Source organism: Anomaloglossus baeobatrachus, chromosome 2 (assembly GCF_048569485.1).
Source record: "Anomaloglossus baeobatrachus isolate aAnoBae1 chromosome 2, aAnoBae1.hap1, whole genome shotgun sequence".
Classification (NCBI taxonomy): domain Eukaryota; kingdom Metazoa; phylum Chordata; class Amphibia; order Anura; family Aromobatidae; genus Anomaloglossus; species Anomaloglossus baeobatrachus.
In genome coordinates, this window is record NC_134354.1 from 736,952,984 (window position 1) to 736,970,365 (window position 17,382).

General features: G+C 44.7%; 1 protein-coding gene across 2 annotated transcripts in view; it reads left to right on the forward strand.

Moving 5' to 3' along the window:
- The window catches only part of LATS2 (large tumor suppressor kinase 2), a 92,689-nt gene that overhangs the window by 19,099 nt on the left and 56,208 nt on the right, over window positions 1-17,382 (forward strand). For both annotated transcript variants that reach the window (XM_075337397.1, XM_075337398.1), the window contains exon 2: window positions 7,178-7,640. In XM_075337397.1, coding sequence (XP_075193512.1) covers window positions 7,296-7,640 — 345 coding nt within the window. In that variant the 5' untranslated portion in view covers window positions 7,178-7,295. The remainder of the gene's footprint in view (window positions 1-7,177; window positions 7,641-17,382) is intronic.

Here is a 17,382-nt window from a genome sequence, read left to right on the forward strand (position 1 = left end):
CTGTCCACTATGTCTATATCATGTAGTACTAGAGATATGGGTTATGCTAAAGTGAGGAGAGGTTGATCATACTACTGTCCACCTTGTCTGTATGATCTAGTACTAGAGATATGAGAAGTGCTAAGATGAGGAGATGCTGCTTACACTGCTTTCCATTATATCTATATTATCTAGTACTAGAGATCTGAGCAGTGCTGAGGTGAGATAGGCTGCTCACTCTATCTACCATGTTTATCTGATCTAATTCCAGAGATATAAAACGTGCTGAGATAAGGAGAGGCTGGTCACATAGCTGTCCAACCTGTCTATCTGATCTAATACTGGATGTGCTGAGGTAAGAAGAGGCTGCTCACATTGCTGTCTACACTGTGTTTCTAATTGCTAAGCAGCTGCTGTGACCTGGACATAGCTTGACAATATGTGGTGCAGGTTGTCTCCAGGTCACAGCAGTGAATCTTCCTGCCTTTGCTCACAGGTTCCTGTCTTATTACCATTATATACAGCTTTCTGTTAGTGTAATAAGATGGCGACAATGGTAATGTTCTACAATAATTAGCTGCCTAGACGAATGAGTGTGATTTTCTAAGTAAAGATAAATAGGAATGTATTTATTATTATTATTATTATTATTATTTATATATTAATTTTTTTTATCGCCAGACAACCACTGTAATGGGGCGAGGGGATTAAGTAGCCACCAGAAATTACAGCTTATCTCCCCTGAGAACAAATAGTTTGGTGGTGTTACAGTCCAATGTGAGATTTTACTCTGCCCTTACATCTGTAAAGATAGATCGAGGAGACCCCCATATTGTGTATATATATATAGATATAATTCCCACCAAAATCATCTTGTCAAGTCATCGTTAGTTTGAGCAAAATCAGACAAGTGAGCCGGAGCATAAGTTGGTCTACATGCAATGAATAGGAGCATGTTCACACTATGGCCATTTAATAGACAAAACCTAAAATGAGCATATACCTTGCAGTAAGTAAATAGTAATAGTGCCATACACATAAATAACATAGGGTACTTGGTAAACACAGTTTTTGATTAAAAAAAAAAAAAAAAGCATAAAAACCATCTCACCGTGACAAGGTGTGCCCCAATTGGGATGGTCTTTTTCTCTAACATTAAATTTACAGCTTATTTCAACAGACCTCAATGTTGATGGGTGCAGAGCAGGATCGGGGCCCGGCTGTTCGAACACCCGACCACGGGACGCTTTATAGACGCCAGCTCAAAAAGGGGAAGCCAAGCCCATGTTTGTACTATACACAAGAAACTACAGCAAAACCAAAGAAGTGAGCCGGAGCATATATTGGTATAGTTGCAGTGGTCCTGCTCTTCCCCATCTAAATTGAGGTCGGATGACATAATGTGAGGCTTTAATATTAGAAGATAGGATCGTCGAGATTGGGGAACACCTTGTTGTGGTGGGATGGCTTTTACCCATCGTTAATTTTAGTCAAATAGACCCATCCAATAGACAAAAAAGGACCTAGGAAATGGAGGTGACTAAAGGCCGCTTTACACGCGTGATCGCTTGCGTGCGTACCCGCCCCCATCGTTTGTGCGTCACGGGCAAATCGCTGTCCGTGGCACACAAAATCATGCGGACCCGTCACACTACTTACCTGCCTAGCAATGTCGTTGTGACCGGCGAACTGCCTCCTTTCTAAGGGAGCGGTTCGTTCGGCATCACAGCAACGCCACTAAGCGGCCGCCCAATAGAAACGGAGCGGCGGAGATGAGTGGAACGTAACATCCCGCCCACCTCCTTCCTTCCGCATTGCGGGCGGCCGCAGGTAAGGAAATGTTCCTCGTTCCTGCGGTGTCACACATAGCGATGTGTGCTGCCTCAGGAACGACGAACAACATGTACCTGCAGCAACAACGATAATTGGGAATGGACTCCCATGTCACCGATTAGCGATTTTGAACATTTTTGCAACGATTCAAATTCGCTCATCGCTTTAGCGATGTCGTAGTGTGTAAAGCGGCCCTTAAGCTATGTTTACACAGCACATTTTTGCAGTTTTTGCTTTGGTTTTATGCAAATACTTGCTAATCAAACGCTGTGTTTCACAGTCTCAGCAAAGTCTGAGATTTCTGAAATCTCATATACACACACACACACACACACACAAATCGCCTCCGGATTTTTCTTGTTTGTTTTGTCAACCTCCTTGGTTTTTGCAGCGTTTTTCAAAGAATGAGCATCTCAATTCTTTGCAGCGTTTTTGCCATGGTTTTGCACTTAAAACCATCCACAGTATATCAAAACCGCTGCAAATACGCCACAAAAAAACACCACAAAGAACGCAACAAAAACCACACCAAAACTGCAGATGACTCCAAGGAGACATCCTGCCACAAGATCAGATTTTGTTCAGGAAAAAAACTGCTGCAAAAAAACCCCTGTGTGAACATTGCCTAAAGGCCACTTTACACACAGCGACATCGCTAGCTATGTCGCTGGTGAAAGCACCCGCCCCTGTCGTTTGTGCGTCACGGGCAAATCGCTGCCCGTGGCGCACAACATTGTTAGTCCCCATCACACATACTTACCTGCCTAGCGACGTCACTGTGGCCGGTGAACCGCCTCCTTTCTAATGGGGAGGTTCGTTCGGCGTCACAACAGCATCACTAAGCAGCCACCCAATAGAAGCGGAGGGACGGAGATGAGTGGCCGGAACATCCCGCCCACCTCTTTCCTTCCTCATTGCCGGCGGCCACAGGTACGATGTTGATCCTCGTTCCTGCAGTGTCACACGTAGCGATGTGTGCTGTAGCAGGAACGATGAACAACCTGCGTCCTGCAACAGCAACGATATTTGAGATTAGAACGACGTGTCAACGATCAACGATATGGTGAGTAATTTTGATCGTTAGCGGTCGTTTGTGCGTTTCACACGCAACGATGTCGCTAACAAGGCCGGATGTGTGTCACGAATTCCGTGACCCCAACGACATCTTGTTAGCGATGTCGTTGCGTGTAAAGCCCCTTTAAGAGTATGAGCACACGCGGCAGATTTTCTGCATCAATATTGCACCTTGTGGCAGAAAAACTCACCAAAGAACGAATGCGTTTTTTTTCCATGTTGTTTTTTTAGTGAAGTCAATGACTGGAAGGGCTGAACAATGCAGAAAAAAAACCACACCAACAATTGATATGCTGCAGATTTTTTCTGCACCAAAATCTGCATCAAATCTACAAGCTTCAGAAATCTAATAGACTTTGCTGGCTTCAGGATAGGCATGCAGATTTTGGTGCAGATTCTCAAAAAAAACGCATCAAAAAAGGCAGTGTGCATAGGCGCTAAGTATCCTATGCTTCATGAAAATCCTTCAGAACAATTGGGTTGGGTTTTTACAGTGGCTTTTTTTGGTGGTAAACACCATGCAACCTCAGTGCTTTCCTCGCAACGTTCATAAGAATTCCAGCTATTCTTATGATTGTGGTGTGACTTTTCCAACCTCCCTTCGGGAATATTTTAGATTATTTCTTATGTCCATAATTGAATGAACAGCATCACCTCTGAGGAGCCTCATGGATCTGATGAAACTGAATAAATGTTCTTATAATTCATATTCCTTATTTCATGTAAAATGATGCCCCACTTGGACCACATCCACTGCTTTTTGACTGATTATCTCTGTGCGGCTATGTTCACATGACCGTATTTTTGTTCCGAGTGCTCTCCATGATAAAAAAAAGAAAAAACACAGACCGCACTAATACCAATGTTATTGAGCTGTTCAGATGACAGTTTTCTTTTTCCCCCAATGGACTGTATGTCTCCGTGAACGAAATCGTAGCATGCACTAGTTTCTTCCATATTTTGTGTGAGATTTATCCATTCAAGTCTATGGGAGCATAAAAACAAATCTGATCCAATATGGATCATCTGTATAGCATCTGATTTTTACAGATACATTATCATTATTAAAGGGAACCTGTCAGGTGCAATATGTACCCAGAACCACGAGCAGTAGTGGGTGCATAGTTCTAACCCCTGCCTAACTCTCCCTGTATCTAGTAGCATAGATAGAGGGATCTTTATAAAAAGTATTTCTAAAGATCCTTTATGATATGCTAATGAGGCCAGGGACTAGTCCCCTGGGCGTTACTTCCCTTGGCTAGTCGGCCCCCTTTGGATATTAGTATGCCCCTGTGGGCATGCTAACATGCTAATCAATGCGCAGCGGCAGAAGATAGTCATGCTCATCTCTCTGCTGCCTTCATGTCCGACTCCTGGATTTCAGCTCAAAGCACATGATCCTGGACTTTCCGTCATGCACACTATGAAGACGGGTGTACATATCCTGGCTTCAACCCATGTAGTGCGCAATGAGCTGAAATCCAGGACTCTGATGCGATGGCAGCAGAGAGGTGAGCTTGACCATCCTCTGACGCTGACGCTGCACATTCATTAGCATGTCAGCACGCCCACAGGGGTGTACTAACATGCTAAGGGGGCCGACTAGCCAAGGGAAATAATGCCCTTGTGACTAGTCCCTGCGCTCATTAGCATATCATAAAGGATCTTTAGAAATACTTTTTCTAAAGATCCCTTTATCTATGCTACTAGATGCAGGGATTAGCAATATACACCCAGAACTGCTCGTGGTTCTGGATGCATATTGCACCTGACAGGTTTCCTTTAACATAGGACACTGTATACGGTATGTTCTAGTAAATTTTAAAACCTTTTAATATATAAAAATGGATGACAATACAGATGAGTTTTCTGGGGGGTTTTTCTGGATTAAAATCGGACGATTGTTTTATACACTAGTGTGAACATGGCCTTACAAAAAGCCAAATGTTCACCCATAACATTTTTTTTATTGTGCATTGTTTTACAATACTGTATCAACAAATTAAATTAGATCTCTAAAATCTCATTTACATGGTTAATTTTTTTATTTTTTTTTCGAGCTGCGTTTATGCCTATTCAATTGAACACAAAAAGAAACAAACACCTTAAGGCCATGTGCACACACTTAGTTTTTGATGCATTTTTTTTTTTTGTGTGCAGATGTTATCACAAATCTGCATGCCTATCCTTATGCCAGCAAAATCAATGAGAATCCTGAAGCGATGTGCACATGTTGCTTATTTCTTCCTTGCAGATTTGGTGCAGAAAATAATCTGCAGCATGTCAATTTCTGGTGCATTTTTGCCAGTGTTTTTCACTCATTATGCAAAAAAAGCACAGAAAATGCACCAGGTTTTTCCCCCAGAAGATGCAGATTTGGTGCAGAAAATTTCTACACCAAATACTTAAGATGTGCACATACCCTAAAAAGAACTCATTCAAAATACGCAGAATGCATGCACCATCCTTCCTTCCAACATTCTTCGTTTTTCACGTGGAAAAAAAGTTGCAAAAAAGCACTATGTGAATACACCCCGAGAAGCTGATCTGCAAGTTACAAGATGGAGAGCGAACACTGTCCTAAGCAGCGTCTGCTTTCTGTAAAGGTTAAACAGGCTGCATGCTTGGAAGGTTTAGTTTAGTATAAACACACAAGATATTTCAGGTATGTTATTAAGCGGACAGGAATACACAGACTTGGCTTTACTTGCTCTTTCCTATTCCTGAAGGCATGTATGGGAATTCTTGTACATTCCTCTGGCGGCACATCTAATTGAGCTGCTCCGTGTGACAACCATTCTCCTGTTCATGGAAAACAATGAGAAGGTGTCATTGTCGGTGCCTGCATTTTGTACCTTTTTATGCCTGGCAACAATCTGACATTCATTTCATGCATCCTGTTCTTCATCTATTCCATGCTTCTCTATTGAGTCTTCTTCTGCGCTGGCCACCATGTTTATCCTTTACATGATGTCAGTAGCCAATTTGAGGGCTACTGCAATGATATCCATCACCATGCCCTCTGTATATGATCTCAGTTCCCAGTTTGAGGGCTACTGCTATGAAATCAATCACTATGCCCTCTGTATATGACCTCAGTAGCCAGTTTGGGGGCTACTGCTATGAAATCTATCCCCATGCCCTCTGTACATGATCTCTGTAGCCAATTTGAGGGCTACTGCTATGAAATCCATCACTATGCCCTCTGTACATGATCTCAGTAGCCAATGTAAGGGCTACTGCTATGAAATCCATCACTATGCCCTCTGTATATGACCTCAGTAGCCAGTTTGGGGGCTACTGCTATGAAATCTATCCCCATGCCCTCTGTACATGATCTCTGTAGCCAATTTGAGGGCTACTGCTATGAAATCCATCACTATGCCCTCTGTATATGATCTCAGTTGCCAGTTTGAGGTCTACTGCTATGAAATCCATCACCATGCCCTCTGTACATGACCTCAGTTGCCAATTCGAGGGCTACTGCTATGAAATCCATCACATGCCCTCTGCACATGATCTCAGTAGCCAATTTGAGGGCTACTGCTATGAAATCCATCACCATACCCTGTGTAGATGATCTCAGCAACCAATTTGAGGGCTACTGCTATGAAGTCCATCACTATGCCCTCTGTATATGATCTCAGTAACCAATTCGAGGTCAACTGTTATGAAATCTATCACCATGCCCTCTGTACATGACCTCAGTTGCCAATTCGAGGGCTACTGCTATGAAATCCATCACATGCCCTCTGCACATGATCTCAGTAGCCAATTTGAGGGCTACTGCTATGAAATCTATCCCCATGCCCTCTGTACATGATCTCTGTAGCCAATTTGAGGGCTACTGCTATGAAATCCATCACTATGCCCTCTGTATATGATCTCAGTTGCCAGTTTGAGGTCTACTGCTATGAAATCCATCACCATGCCCTCTGTACATGACCTCAGTTGCCAATTCGAGGGCTACTGCTATGAAATCCATCACATGCCCTCTGCACATGATCTCAGTAGCCAATTTGAGGGCTACTGCTATGAAATCCATCACCATACCCTGTGTAGATGATCTCAGCAACCAATTTGAGGGCTACTGCTATGAAGTCCATCACTATGCCCTCTGTATATGATCTCAGTAACCAATTCGAGGTCAACTGTTATGAAATCTATCACCATGCCCTCTGTACATAATCTCAGTAGACAATTTGAGGGCTACTTGCTATAAAATCCATCACCATGCCCGTGATTTTTGCGTACTTGTAACACCATTTATTTTACGTATCTTCTCTTTCAGGTTGAGAATGTGGATCTTCCCACTGCCTGTGAGTGGTCGCGCCACAATCAATGGACACCCAATGGTAATCCAACCCTATAAATTAACTCCCTGCTGAATACCCTAAACTGGATTCACCATGAGGCCAAAAACGTTCCCCACCACCACGTATTCTGGAAACAGCAGGCAAAGACTGCAGGATATTCGTGAGGGATTGAAACAGCCATCCAAACCGCTGGCTCAGGGTGTATCTATTGGACCTGCCAATGATGGCCTAATGGACTCCAAAGTTCTTCCTGGGAAAGATGCAGGAAGACAGCAACAGCAGCAGCTGCGACAGCCGGCCAAGTTTGCACCCTACCAGAAAGCTCTACGGGAGATCCGCTACTCCCTCCTACCTTTCGCCAATGAATCTGGAAACCTTGCAACGGTAGAGGTGAATAGACAAATGCTGCAGGACCTGGTGAAAGTGGGCTGTGATCAGGTATGCTACAGGCACTTCTTAGATAAATGCATAATTATATCCACAGAATGGTTAGTACCCTCCATGACCAAAATGTTCTACTAAATCATTATGTAGGCTGATGATCTCGTGGTTCGGGGACAATCTGTCCTATATCGGCCAGCATGGCCCCTGTTTTATTCAGATCAGATCCTTATTCTCTAAAAACATGTCTTTATTTTTTATAAAACAGCACCACACCTGTTTGCAGGTTGTGTGTGGTACTGCAACTCCACCCATTAACTTTAGGGGGAGTAGAACTGCAATGTAATATGCAACCTGTGAACATCTTTGGAAAAAAAAGCTGCTAAGTGAGTCCTGCCACAAGCGAGTCAATAATCAGATGCTCTCAATAGTAGGCAAATTATTATCCGGATCATTGTGTCGGATATAATAATTGACCAGCGCAAAATACGTTTGGATGGAAATGAATGGGCACCACACATTCTGCAAGACATCGGATAGCATATCTGGTCATAGGGCGATCGTTTCCAGTGGAAAGAGTCACTGCGGTGATGGAGAGTGGGGGATATTTAAATATATTGACCAGTGTGTACAAATTCTCTTCCAAAGATAAAGCAGTCTCCATCCAAACCGGGCTAATCCCAGTGCATTCCAGAGGCCGGGGTATTTAAAGTCTAAGGTCTCGAGACGGGTCTTCAAGAGGAATCTAGAATGGCCGGGATGTTTTCACACTAAGCTGGTCTGCACCTACTAGATCTTGTCTTGTGCATTACATGCTGCTCTTGGAATTTAAGTGTTGGCTTATCTTTCTTTTTATTGACTGCATTCCGCCATTCCTTTGATCTTTGTGGCACGAGTTGCATTTTTAGAAGTTTTTCACTTGATTGGAGTCTCCAAGTGCATCTATGAGTTAATTAGTAAATATAAATTCAGTCTGGAGCAAATGGCCGTGTTATGTATAGCGCCTCTTCACTTCGGAGCAGCGGTTTCCAACTCGTATATGGCCAGTTGTTGCCTGCGGCAAGTAGAGCATACTTGCTGGGAGTTGTAGTGTTGCATCAGCTGGAGAGCTCAGTTACACTATATAGAATATATGATGATGTTTGACCTGCGCTGACCAATCATTAAATGGGTATTCCCATCTCCTATCCCAATATGTAGCAGGTGTAATAAAAGGAATATTAGCAAATACCTCCAATTAGAAATGTAGTATAGTTCTCCTGATATAGCCATGTCTTTTACCTCATGTGCAGGGCATTGCAGCTTAGGTATCCTATCTTTAGGATAGATTGGCTCCTCTGCCAATCAGCTATTCCCGGTTGTGGCGGCGGCTGGAAGGGCTCAGTTGTGGAGCGGCATTGCTCCATTAACTACATAGTGTCCCAGGCCGGGTACTTCAGATCTGCCACTTACTAATTCGAATAGGGGGTGGCTGTGCAGTACCCAGCGTGGCCACTATACAGTCGATGGAGCTATGGAGCTCTGCAATTGAGCACTTCTCGCTGTCACTCCAACTGGGAATAGCTGATTGTCGGAGGAGCCACCCACATCAATCAGACACTGATAACCTATTCTAAGGATAGGCCATCAATTTTAAGGGGTGGTTCACTACTCAGCCTAAGTGGCCACACATTGATTTAAACCTCATAAAGGAGGCTTTTTTCAAATACCTTGTTTTTTGAATTGTGCTGCTGAGCAGCGCTATCGCAGTCCACTCATCCCCATCCTCCATCCCCATGACCTCTGGGATCCGGGGATGTCGGGTCAACTTCCAGTTGACCCGACATCACCGAGTCAGGCCCCAGTCTCCATGAGTACATAAGCAAGGATGGTTGACCTTAGGGAGATCAACATCCAACACCGCGGAGACACCATGACGTGTTTCTCAACGCAGTGATTCTAGAGCAATGCCCCCTGGGAAATATTTATATTTCCCAGGGGGCATTGCTTTAGAATCTCTGCGTTGGGAAACACGTGATGGTGTCTCCGCGGTGTTGGATGTTGATCTCCCTAAGGTCAACCATCCTTGCTTACGTAGTCTTCTACTTGGCAATGTTCCCACTAGCCAGCTTCCTGCTCCACACTGATGAGGGGCAAATACCCCGAAACAGCTCTCTGTGGATGGATACCATGTTTGGCATAGGTGGTCTCTTTGACTGGAGACTGCCCTTCCCGTGGTTGTTTCTTCCTGGTGAAAGACCTGGCTAGTTTCTTGCCAGCGTTGAGAAACATGTGATCGTGTCTCCGCAAGCTTTCCAGTCTCCATGAGTGACTGGCCTGTGGGTGGTGTGTCACCACTTGTCACAGCCCAGCATCTCACGCAATCTCTCCTTCACAGCAGAGCACCACAAGCAGGAAAGATGCTGGGCTGTGATGAGCGGTGAAAGTCTGCCCACAGCCCAGTGACTCACAAAGACTGGGGCCAACCTCGGTGATGTCGGGTCAACTTGAAGTTGACGTGACCTCACCGGATCCCAGAGGTCATGTTGCCCGGGGGGGGGGGGGTCATCTGATGGGGATAAGCAGACCGCAATAGCGCCGCTCAGAGGTAAAATTGACTAAACAAAGTATTTAGAAAAAGCCTTCTTTATGAGGTTCAAAGCAATGTGCGGCCCCTATGCTGTGTAGTGAACCACCCCTTTACAAATCCCAGACAACCCTTTTAATGAGCTTTAAACCATTAAAGCCAGGATGCATTTATATCCCTATGTACTCATTGAAATATGAGGATATGGGATAGTAACACACGTTACTATAATCAATGTTATGGTCTTCAGATCCTAGGAACAGTGTGTGTCAACAGATTTACAAGCTGTATATATCGCCAAATCCTGTAAACAACTTTAGGCAAAAACGAGATTCCTCCAAGAGTGTTTAGACCACCCTATCGCTATGAATCCTACTGATCGCTAGTGTTACATAGCAGCTGCTTAGTAGGGTACCTTGCTCTTCCAGGCCAAGCGTTATGCTTCACTTCTGCCCCCATACGTAAAGACCATGTAATGATCCCACAGGGACATTCATTTTGAGGGATCGAGTTTTCAATATTCTCATGAAAAGTGAACATTTTGGCCAGGATTATTTGAGATTGATAGTGGAGCTATGTACACCTCCAGGAGCTATTTCTCCTACACCAGCTTGTGAAATGGTTCATAGATCGACGATAGGACATTTTGGGATTTGTTTTGTTGGTGGGGCCATCTGGAGTTTGGAAAAGAAAACATAGAGAGGTCCTAGTGTTTCGTGACAAACATTTCATCAATGCTAGTAATGTCAGAGGAAGCTGACTGACAATAGTCCAGGGGTGGACCTGTTCCTCTGTACGTTTCCCCCCCTTTTCCTCCCTGAATATCTTCTCTCCAATTCATGACTTATCTGCTGACTGTAATGTAAAAAAGGTGAACATTGACAGATGGGCGAACCAGGGCTCCGATGGTGTGAGAGCCAAGAAAAAGTTGTACTTTGTATGGTCTTGTGCAGTAATACCACCATTTCTTGCAATCTTCAGCTGTCCGGGCTTGCTGGGAGATGGAGTTTCTCTGCAGCTGGTGGTTTATAGGTTGAAATCCATTGTTTAAAGGAGAATAAGTGACCAAAAAAGTTGCCTATCACAGGGCCTTTACAATGTGTATCATTCTTCATTAGTGGAATTGGGGAACTGCAATTCTCTCAGCAAAGTCTCTTATGTTTTAAAGAGGAGTGGTCAATTGCCATAAATATTTTTTCTAATTGTTGTAAATGGTGCGGTTCTCCTGAATCCGGCATTTTTGTTTTTTTGTGCCTGTGCCTTTTTCTGTTCCTGATATGACCCTCTCTTCCCTGTATGTAAATCTACTTTTAAGCCAACTTTCTGTGATCCACAACTCTTCTCTGTGTGGCTTCTTGATTACCACACCCGGTTGGCTAAAATACTAGATTCCTATAAAGGGAAGAGAGGCCATATCTCGAGAACAAAGAGGCGCAGAAATAGGAAATCCAACAGGTTCAGCAGAACTCAGCATTTACAAAAAGTTTACGTATTTATGACACAAATTAAGGGAGACAAAAAGCGCACATAGGGTGTTACTCGACCAGAGTAGTGGATATGAAGGGATGAGGAAGGCTCACCTGTAGTATTTGTGAAAGTCAAAAACACCGTATAAATGTGTACCAATGGCTGCTGCAGATACCGATGGAAGATAAGTGCAGATCAAGAAAAGGGTTAAACGCCTCCCTGCCATTGAAGAAAATCCAAGACCAAACAGAGAGGAATCGTGATCTTTATTCGTTGACGCGTTTCTGAGATTATTCTCCTTCTTCAGGACAAAAAAATCATGTATGGAATTTTTGGTTCTGAAGAAGGAGAATAATTTCTGAAATGCGTAGCCGAATAAAAGATCACGATTACTATCTATTTGGTCTTGGATTTTCTTTAACGGCAGGATAGGCAATCAATGTATAATTTCTGAGGGTCCAAGGATCACATCCGAGTTCCCTGAGCTTCATTGACTTCTATGGGTGTATTGAAGCGATAGTGTTATGTGATGTTCAGCTCTGCACACACCTGCTGGCACATTGGCATCAGGCTCTATTCACACTACAGAGTCTGGCAAGCAACTTGTGGCCTCTAGATTGTTCAGCCAGAGCCGGGCGTAGGCTGCTTCAGGTTCACTGGTCTGCAGCTCTTCAGGAGTTAATCCCTGTAGACTGGTGAGCAGGATCTAAATGCTCAGGTTGCTGATTGCCAAGTGCAGCTGTCTCCTCCCTATAGTAAGCATGCCTTTCTTCCTGTATCTGCCGATGATAGCTTCTGCGATCCCGGTCTTGGTGGTTATCCTGTTCATAGTTATCCGTGCTGCGCTTCTGAGTAACGTGTGTATTTCCCTGTTATACATTACGTCCTCCCCTTTTTTGTTACTCCCCAGTACACATATTGTTTTTCCTGTGTGTGTTGAGTGCTGTGTGTACAAGTTTCAGTTTTCCCTTGTCTGTGTTGTTTTGACTGGGTTTCGTCTTTGCATTTACCGGCCCACCCCGAGGGTTGGGGAGAGGGAGAGTAAGATCAGGGCCCAGAGAGGAGTTAGGGCCATGCTGGGGGCTCGGACCTGGTTACCATCAAACCTACCCCCAAGATAAGGGACAGCACAGGGTCGCTAGTCTGAGGGCCAGTTTAGAGGCCCCTGTCCCATCTCCATATACCCCGTGACAGTGCGTGATTACCGCTTCCATAGAAAATGAATATAATAGTGCATGATTACTGCTTCAATACCACTCATTAACATAGGGGATCCAGGGCACTAATTCTCGTCATCAATATTGCTCCAGGAATTAGGTAAGGAATAGCCAATATTGTTAGAGTAATTAGTCTTAAAGAGATTTTCTTCCGACTCCCACTTATTGGAAAAAGGCTCGCTGGCCTCCTCCTGGCACAGGCTGGATGGTGAAGTCTTTCCATCCAAGTCTATGGACGTTTTGGAAACAACCATGTAAGCAGTGCCCACTTTGGAAACCTCCTTCCAAATGCTTTTTTGGCAGATCTGAGTTTGGGGTTTTCCAAGTCTTGTAATTTAGAGTAAACCTAATTTATGATAATATTATTTTTGCTGGGTGTATGCCGTATGTTCGCTCTAGCTTTCATATAAATATTCTCATTGCAATGTTGGCAAGGAGTCTTTATCATTTACTTTTTCTGCCTCTGTAATTATATGGTGCCTAACGACACAGAAAATGCTAAATCATGGCTGATGCATAGATCCATATTCTCCTTGTTTCTAGTATAGTTTATCCTTCAGGACCTTACCCATGACAGGGGCATAACTATAGTGAGAGCAGGAGTTGCAGTCGCACCCAGACCCTGGACGCTACGGGGCATAAAAGATCACTTTAGAGCATATGTTACATCCAGTACTATTAAAGATCCATGTTAGTCGGGGTCCATACAATTGATATATTGCATTGAAGAAGCATCACTCCATAATAGGTACTTTTGTTTAAAAAATTAAAGTAAAACAAAAGGTGTTTTGCTAAATATCCATTTATTTTGTAATATACATTAAAGACGTCGTCCACTACTTTTAAATTGATGGCCTATCCTTAGGATAGGTCATGTCAAGCTACCAATAGGGGGCACAGGAACTCAGGTAGGAAAAGAACTCCTGAGTGTGGTTAGACAGAAGCCCACTAGAGGTCGCTAACACAAGAGCAGGGATAGTCAATCAGTCAGGGTCTAAACCGGGATGTCACGTCTGTACCGAGGAGAAAACTATCCAAAGTCAAAGAACAGAGCCGAGGTCGGATACCGGGAGAGCAAGTAAGCACAAGGGAGGACGTGGGGAACACAGGAAAGGAGACCGGAGGACAGGAAAATATGGAGGAAAGGACGGGTAGGAGGTACAGAGGTACAGATGGGCAAGGGTAACGGAGATCTAGGACAGGCCGTGGAAACTGAGGTCAGGTTGGGGGCTACGGAGGTCAGATAAGGCAAGAGGGATGGAAGTCAGATCGGGGAAGTGGACTGAGGTCAGGACAAACAGTACTGGGTAGCAGGGCAAGAAACAGCGAACTTCTCATAGGAAAAGAGCACACCGCAGAGCCAGAAATATCACTGACAGCGTCACGGAGGCAACAGCACCAAGATATGGCGGTGTGACCCCCGGAACGAGGCCAGAACAAACAGGCCCCTCCCAAGAGACATAAACCCCGGAGGCAGGATACATGCAGCGGGTCAGGCACGGCAGAGCCATGCATGAATCATGACAGGTCATCAATGTCTGATTGACCGGGGTCTGACACCCGAAATCCTCACTGATCAGCTGTTCTCGTTGCTGGCGGGAGCAGGTAGCCGGAAATGCTCAGTTCCGGTGACTGAAAGCACGGCAACCACATTCCTATGACTGAAAGCCAAGGCTGCCAGGAGAAATAAAGTTAATTTTCTCCAGGTGGTGTCTAAGTCTGATGGCCCTCTTTTCCTCGTTCAAGAACATAAAAAATGTATGGGTGTTCCCTACCAATAGGGATATAGATGATGTCAGTAAAGTGCTATAGAATATGATGGCGCTATGTATGTAAGCATAATAAATGAGGCTACATGGAAACTTTAGCAACACCATCTGTCATGCGACCAAAGTTCACTCGGTGCCAAAACGACGTTGCAGCGCAACACAAGTGAACAAGCTCGTATTTTGACACTGAGGGTACTGTGACTGCGGTAACTACATTGTATTTTGTGTAAATTGCTTGTCGCAGGACCCTCAGTGGCACAATGTGGCCCGATTAATTTGTATTGTGTTTAGATTTAGGGGTGGCACCGTGTGAACCTTGATCGTGTGACAGGTGTCATGGCCAAAGTTGCCGTGTAGCCCCAACGTAATACACAAATGCCTTCTCAAGATCTGACTCTAAAGGGGGCTTTACACACAGCGACATCGCTAGAGATGTCGCTGGTGAAAGCACCTGACCCCGTCATTTGTGCATCACGGGCAAATCGCTGCCCGTGGCGCACATTATCGTTAGGAGCCGTCACATTGGACTTACCTGCCTAGCGACGTCGCTGTTGCCGGCGAACCGCCTCCTTTCTAAAAGGGTGGTTTGTGCGGCGTCATTAAGCGGCTGCCCAATAGAAGCGGAGGGGCGGAGATGAGCGGGCCGAACATCCCGCCCACCCATTCCTTCCGCATTGCCGGCGGCCGCGGGTAAGCTGTAGTTCGTCGCTACGTGTAACACCTCGGGAACGATGTGTGCTGCCTCGGGAACGACGAACAACCTGCGTCCTCAACAATCAACGATTTTTTGAAAAGAAACGACGTGTCAACGATGGACGATATGGTAAGTATTTTCCATTGTTTGTTGGTGTTACACGCAACGACGTCGCCAACGATGTCGGATGTGCGTCACAGAATCCGTGACTCCGGCGATATATCGTTAAATACGTCGTTGCGTGTAACGGGGCCTTTACGACGGACACTTTGTGCTTAGTTTATGAAGATGTTTGCAGCACTGGATGAATGCTAGCCTCTGTGTATTATTGTTGTCTGCACAGAGTCGGACAGAGACAAATGGGTTAACCAGATCCTACATTCCAGAGTGGAAATACTGGAGCAGTGTGGTCCTGGATGGGGGGTGGCCTGAGTTTCCTCGCAGTTTCTCCAGCCTGTTACTGGGAGAGGAAATGTGTCAGGCTAATTACAAGCATTCCAGGCTTTTTCCAGGGAGGCGTTGTCTCTTCCTTACCATTGAATTGGCTGCACAGGACAAAGCATGTAAAGAGGATTATTAATGGCTGCAAATATGAAGAAAATGTAAAGCATGATCTTAGGAAATTCTTCTTTGTCCATAAATGAACACGAATGGAAAATGGTCTCTTTATTTTGGAGTCATTCCGTCACGTGGAGACGTAGGATCAATTCATCAAACCTTGTACGACAGAATTCCGAAATAAAAAGTTTTGAAACGTTGCAAAAGTTTTGACGCAACTCAAATTTTGTGACTTTTGGCGTATTCATGCTATTTTCACTAAACACCGACAAAATACTAAAACTGTGAAATATAAAAGTGCTGAAAATGTGATATCCAATTTGAGACTTAACCCCTTCACAACCAAGGACGTATACATACATCCTTGGTCATGTTTGTCACTACTATATACAGCAATGCTATGACATTGCTGTATATAGCGGAAGCGATCAGATGATCACAGGTTAAAGTCCCCAAAGGGGAATATTAATCCCTTCACGACCAAGGACATATATATACATCCTTGGCTGAGACTGTCCCTTTAAATTGGGCTCGGGCTTGCACTGAGTCTGCATTATCCCCCACCCCACATAGCTGATGATCTTATCTCTGATCTACTCGCACCTGTTAACCCCTTAGATCGCACTGTCAAACTGAGTATATTACACTATCTTGCTAGCAAAGCCCCCACTCCTTTTGGTAATTGTTGAATTTGGTCTTTATTGTATGTACATGTCCCCTCTGAATTGTAAAGTTCTGTGAAATATGCTGGCGCTATGGAAATAAAAATTATTATTATTATTATAATTACTGGTGATGAGCGAGCACTACCATATTGGGTTTCTCAGTACTCGTAACTAGTGACGAGGGAGCACTACAATGCTCGGGTGCTCAGTACTCGTAACTAGTGCTGAGCGGGCACTACCATGCTTGGGTGTTCAGTACTCATAACTAGTGACGAGGGGGCACTACAATGCTCGGGTGCTCAGTACTCGTAACTAGTGATGAGTGAGCACTACAATGCTCGGGTGCTCAGTACTCGTAACTAGTGATGAGCGGGCACTACCATGCTCAGGTGCTCGATACTCGTAAGTGATGAGCGAGCACTACCATGCTCGGGTGCTCAGTACTCGTAACTAGTGATGAGTGAGCACTACCATGCTTGGGTGCCCAGTACTCGTAACTAGTGATGAGCGGGCACTACCATGCTCGGGTGCTCAGTACTCGTAACTAGTGATGAGTGAGCACTACCATGCTTGGGTGCCCAGTACTCGTAACTAGTGATGAGTGAGCACTACCATGCTTGGGTGCCCAGTACTCGTAACTAGTGATGAGCGGGCACTACCATGCTCGGGTGCTCAGTACTCGTAACTAGTGATGAGTGAGCACTACCATGCTTGGGTGCCCAGTACTCGTAACTAGTGATGAGTGAGCACTACCATGCTCAGGTGCTCAATACTCAAAACTAGTGATGAGCGAGCACTACCATGCTCGGATGCTCGGTACTCGTAACCAGCAGTCAGACGCTTGAATGGGCTCTACTTGTGTG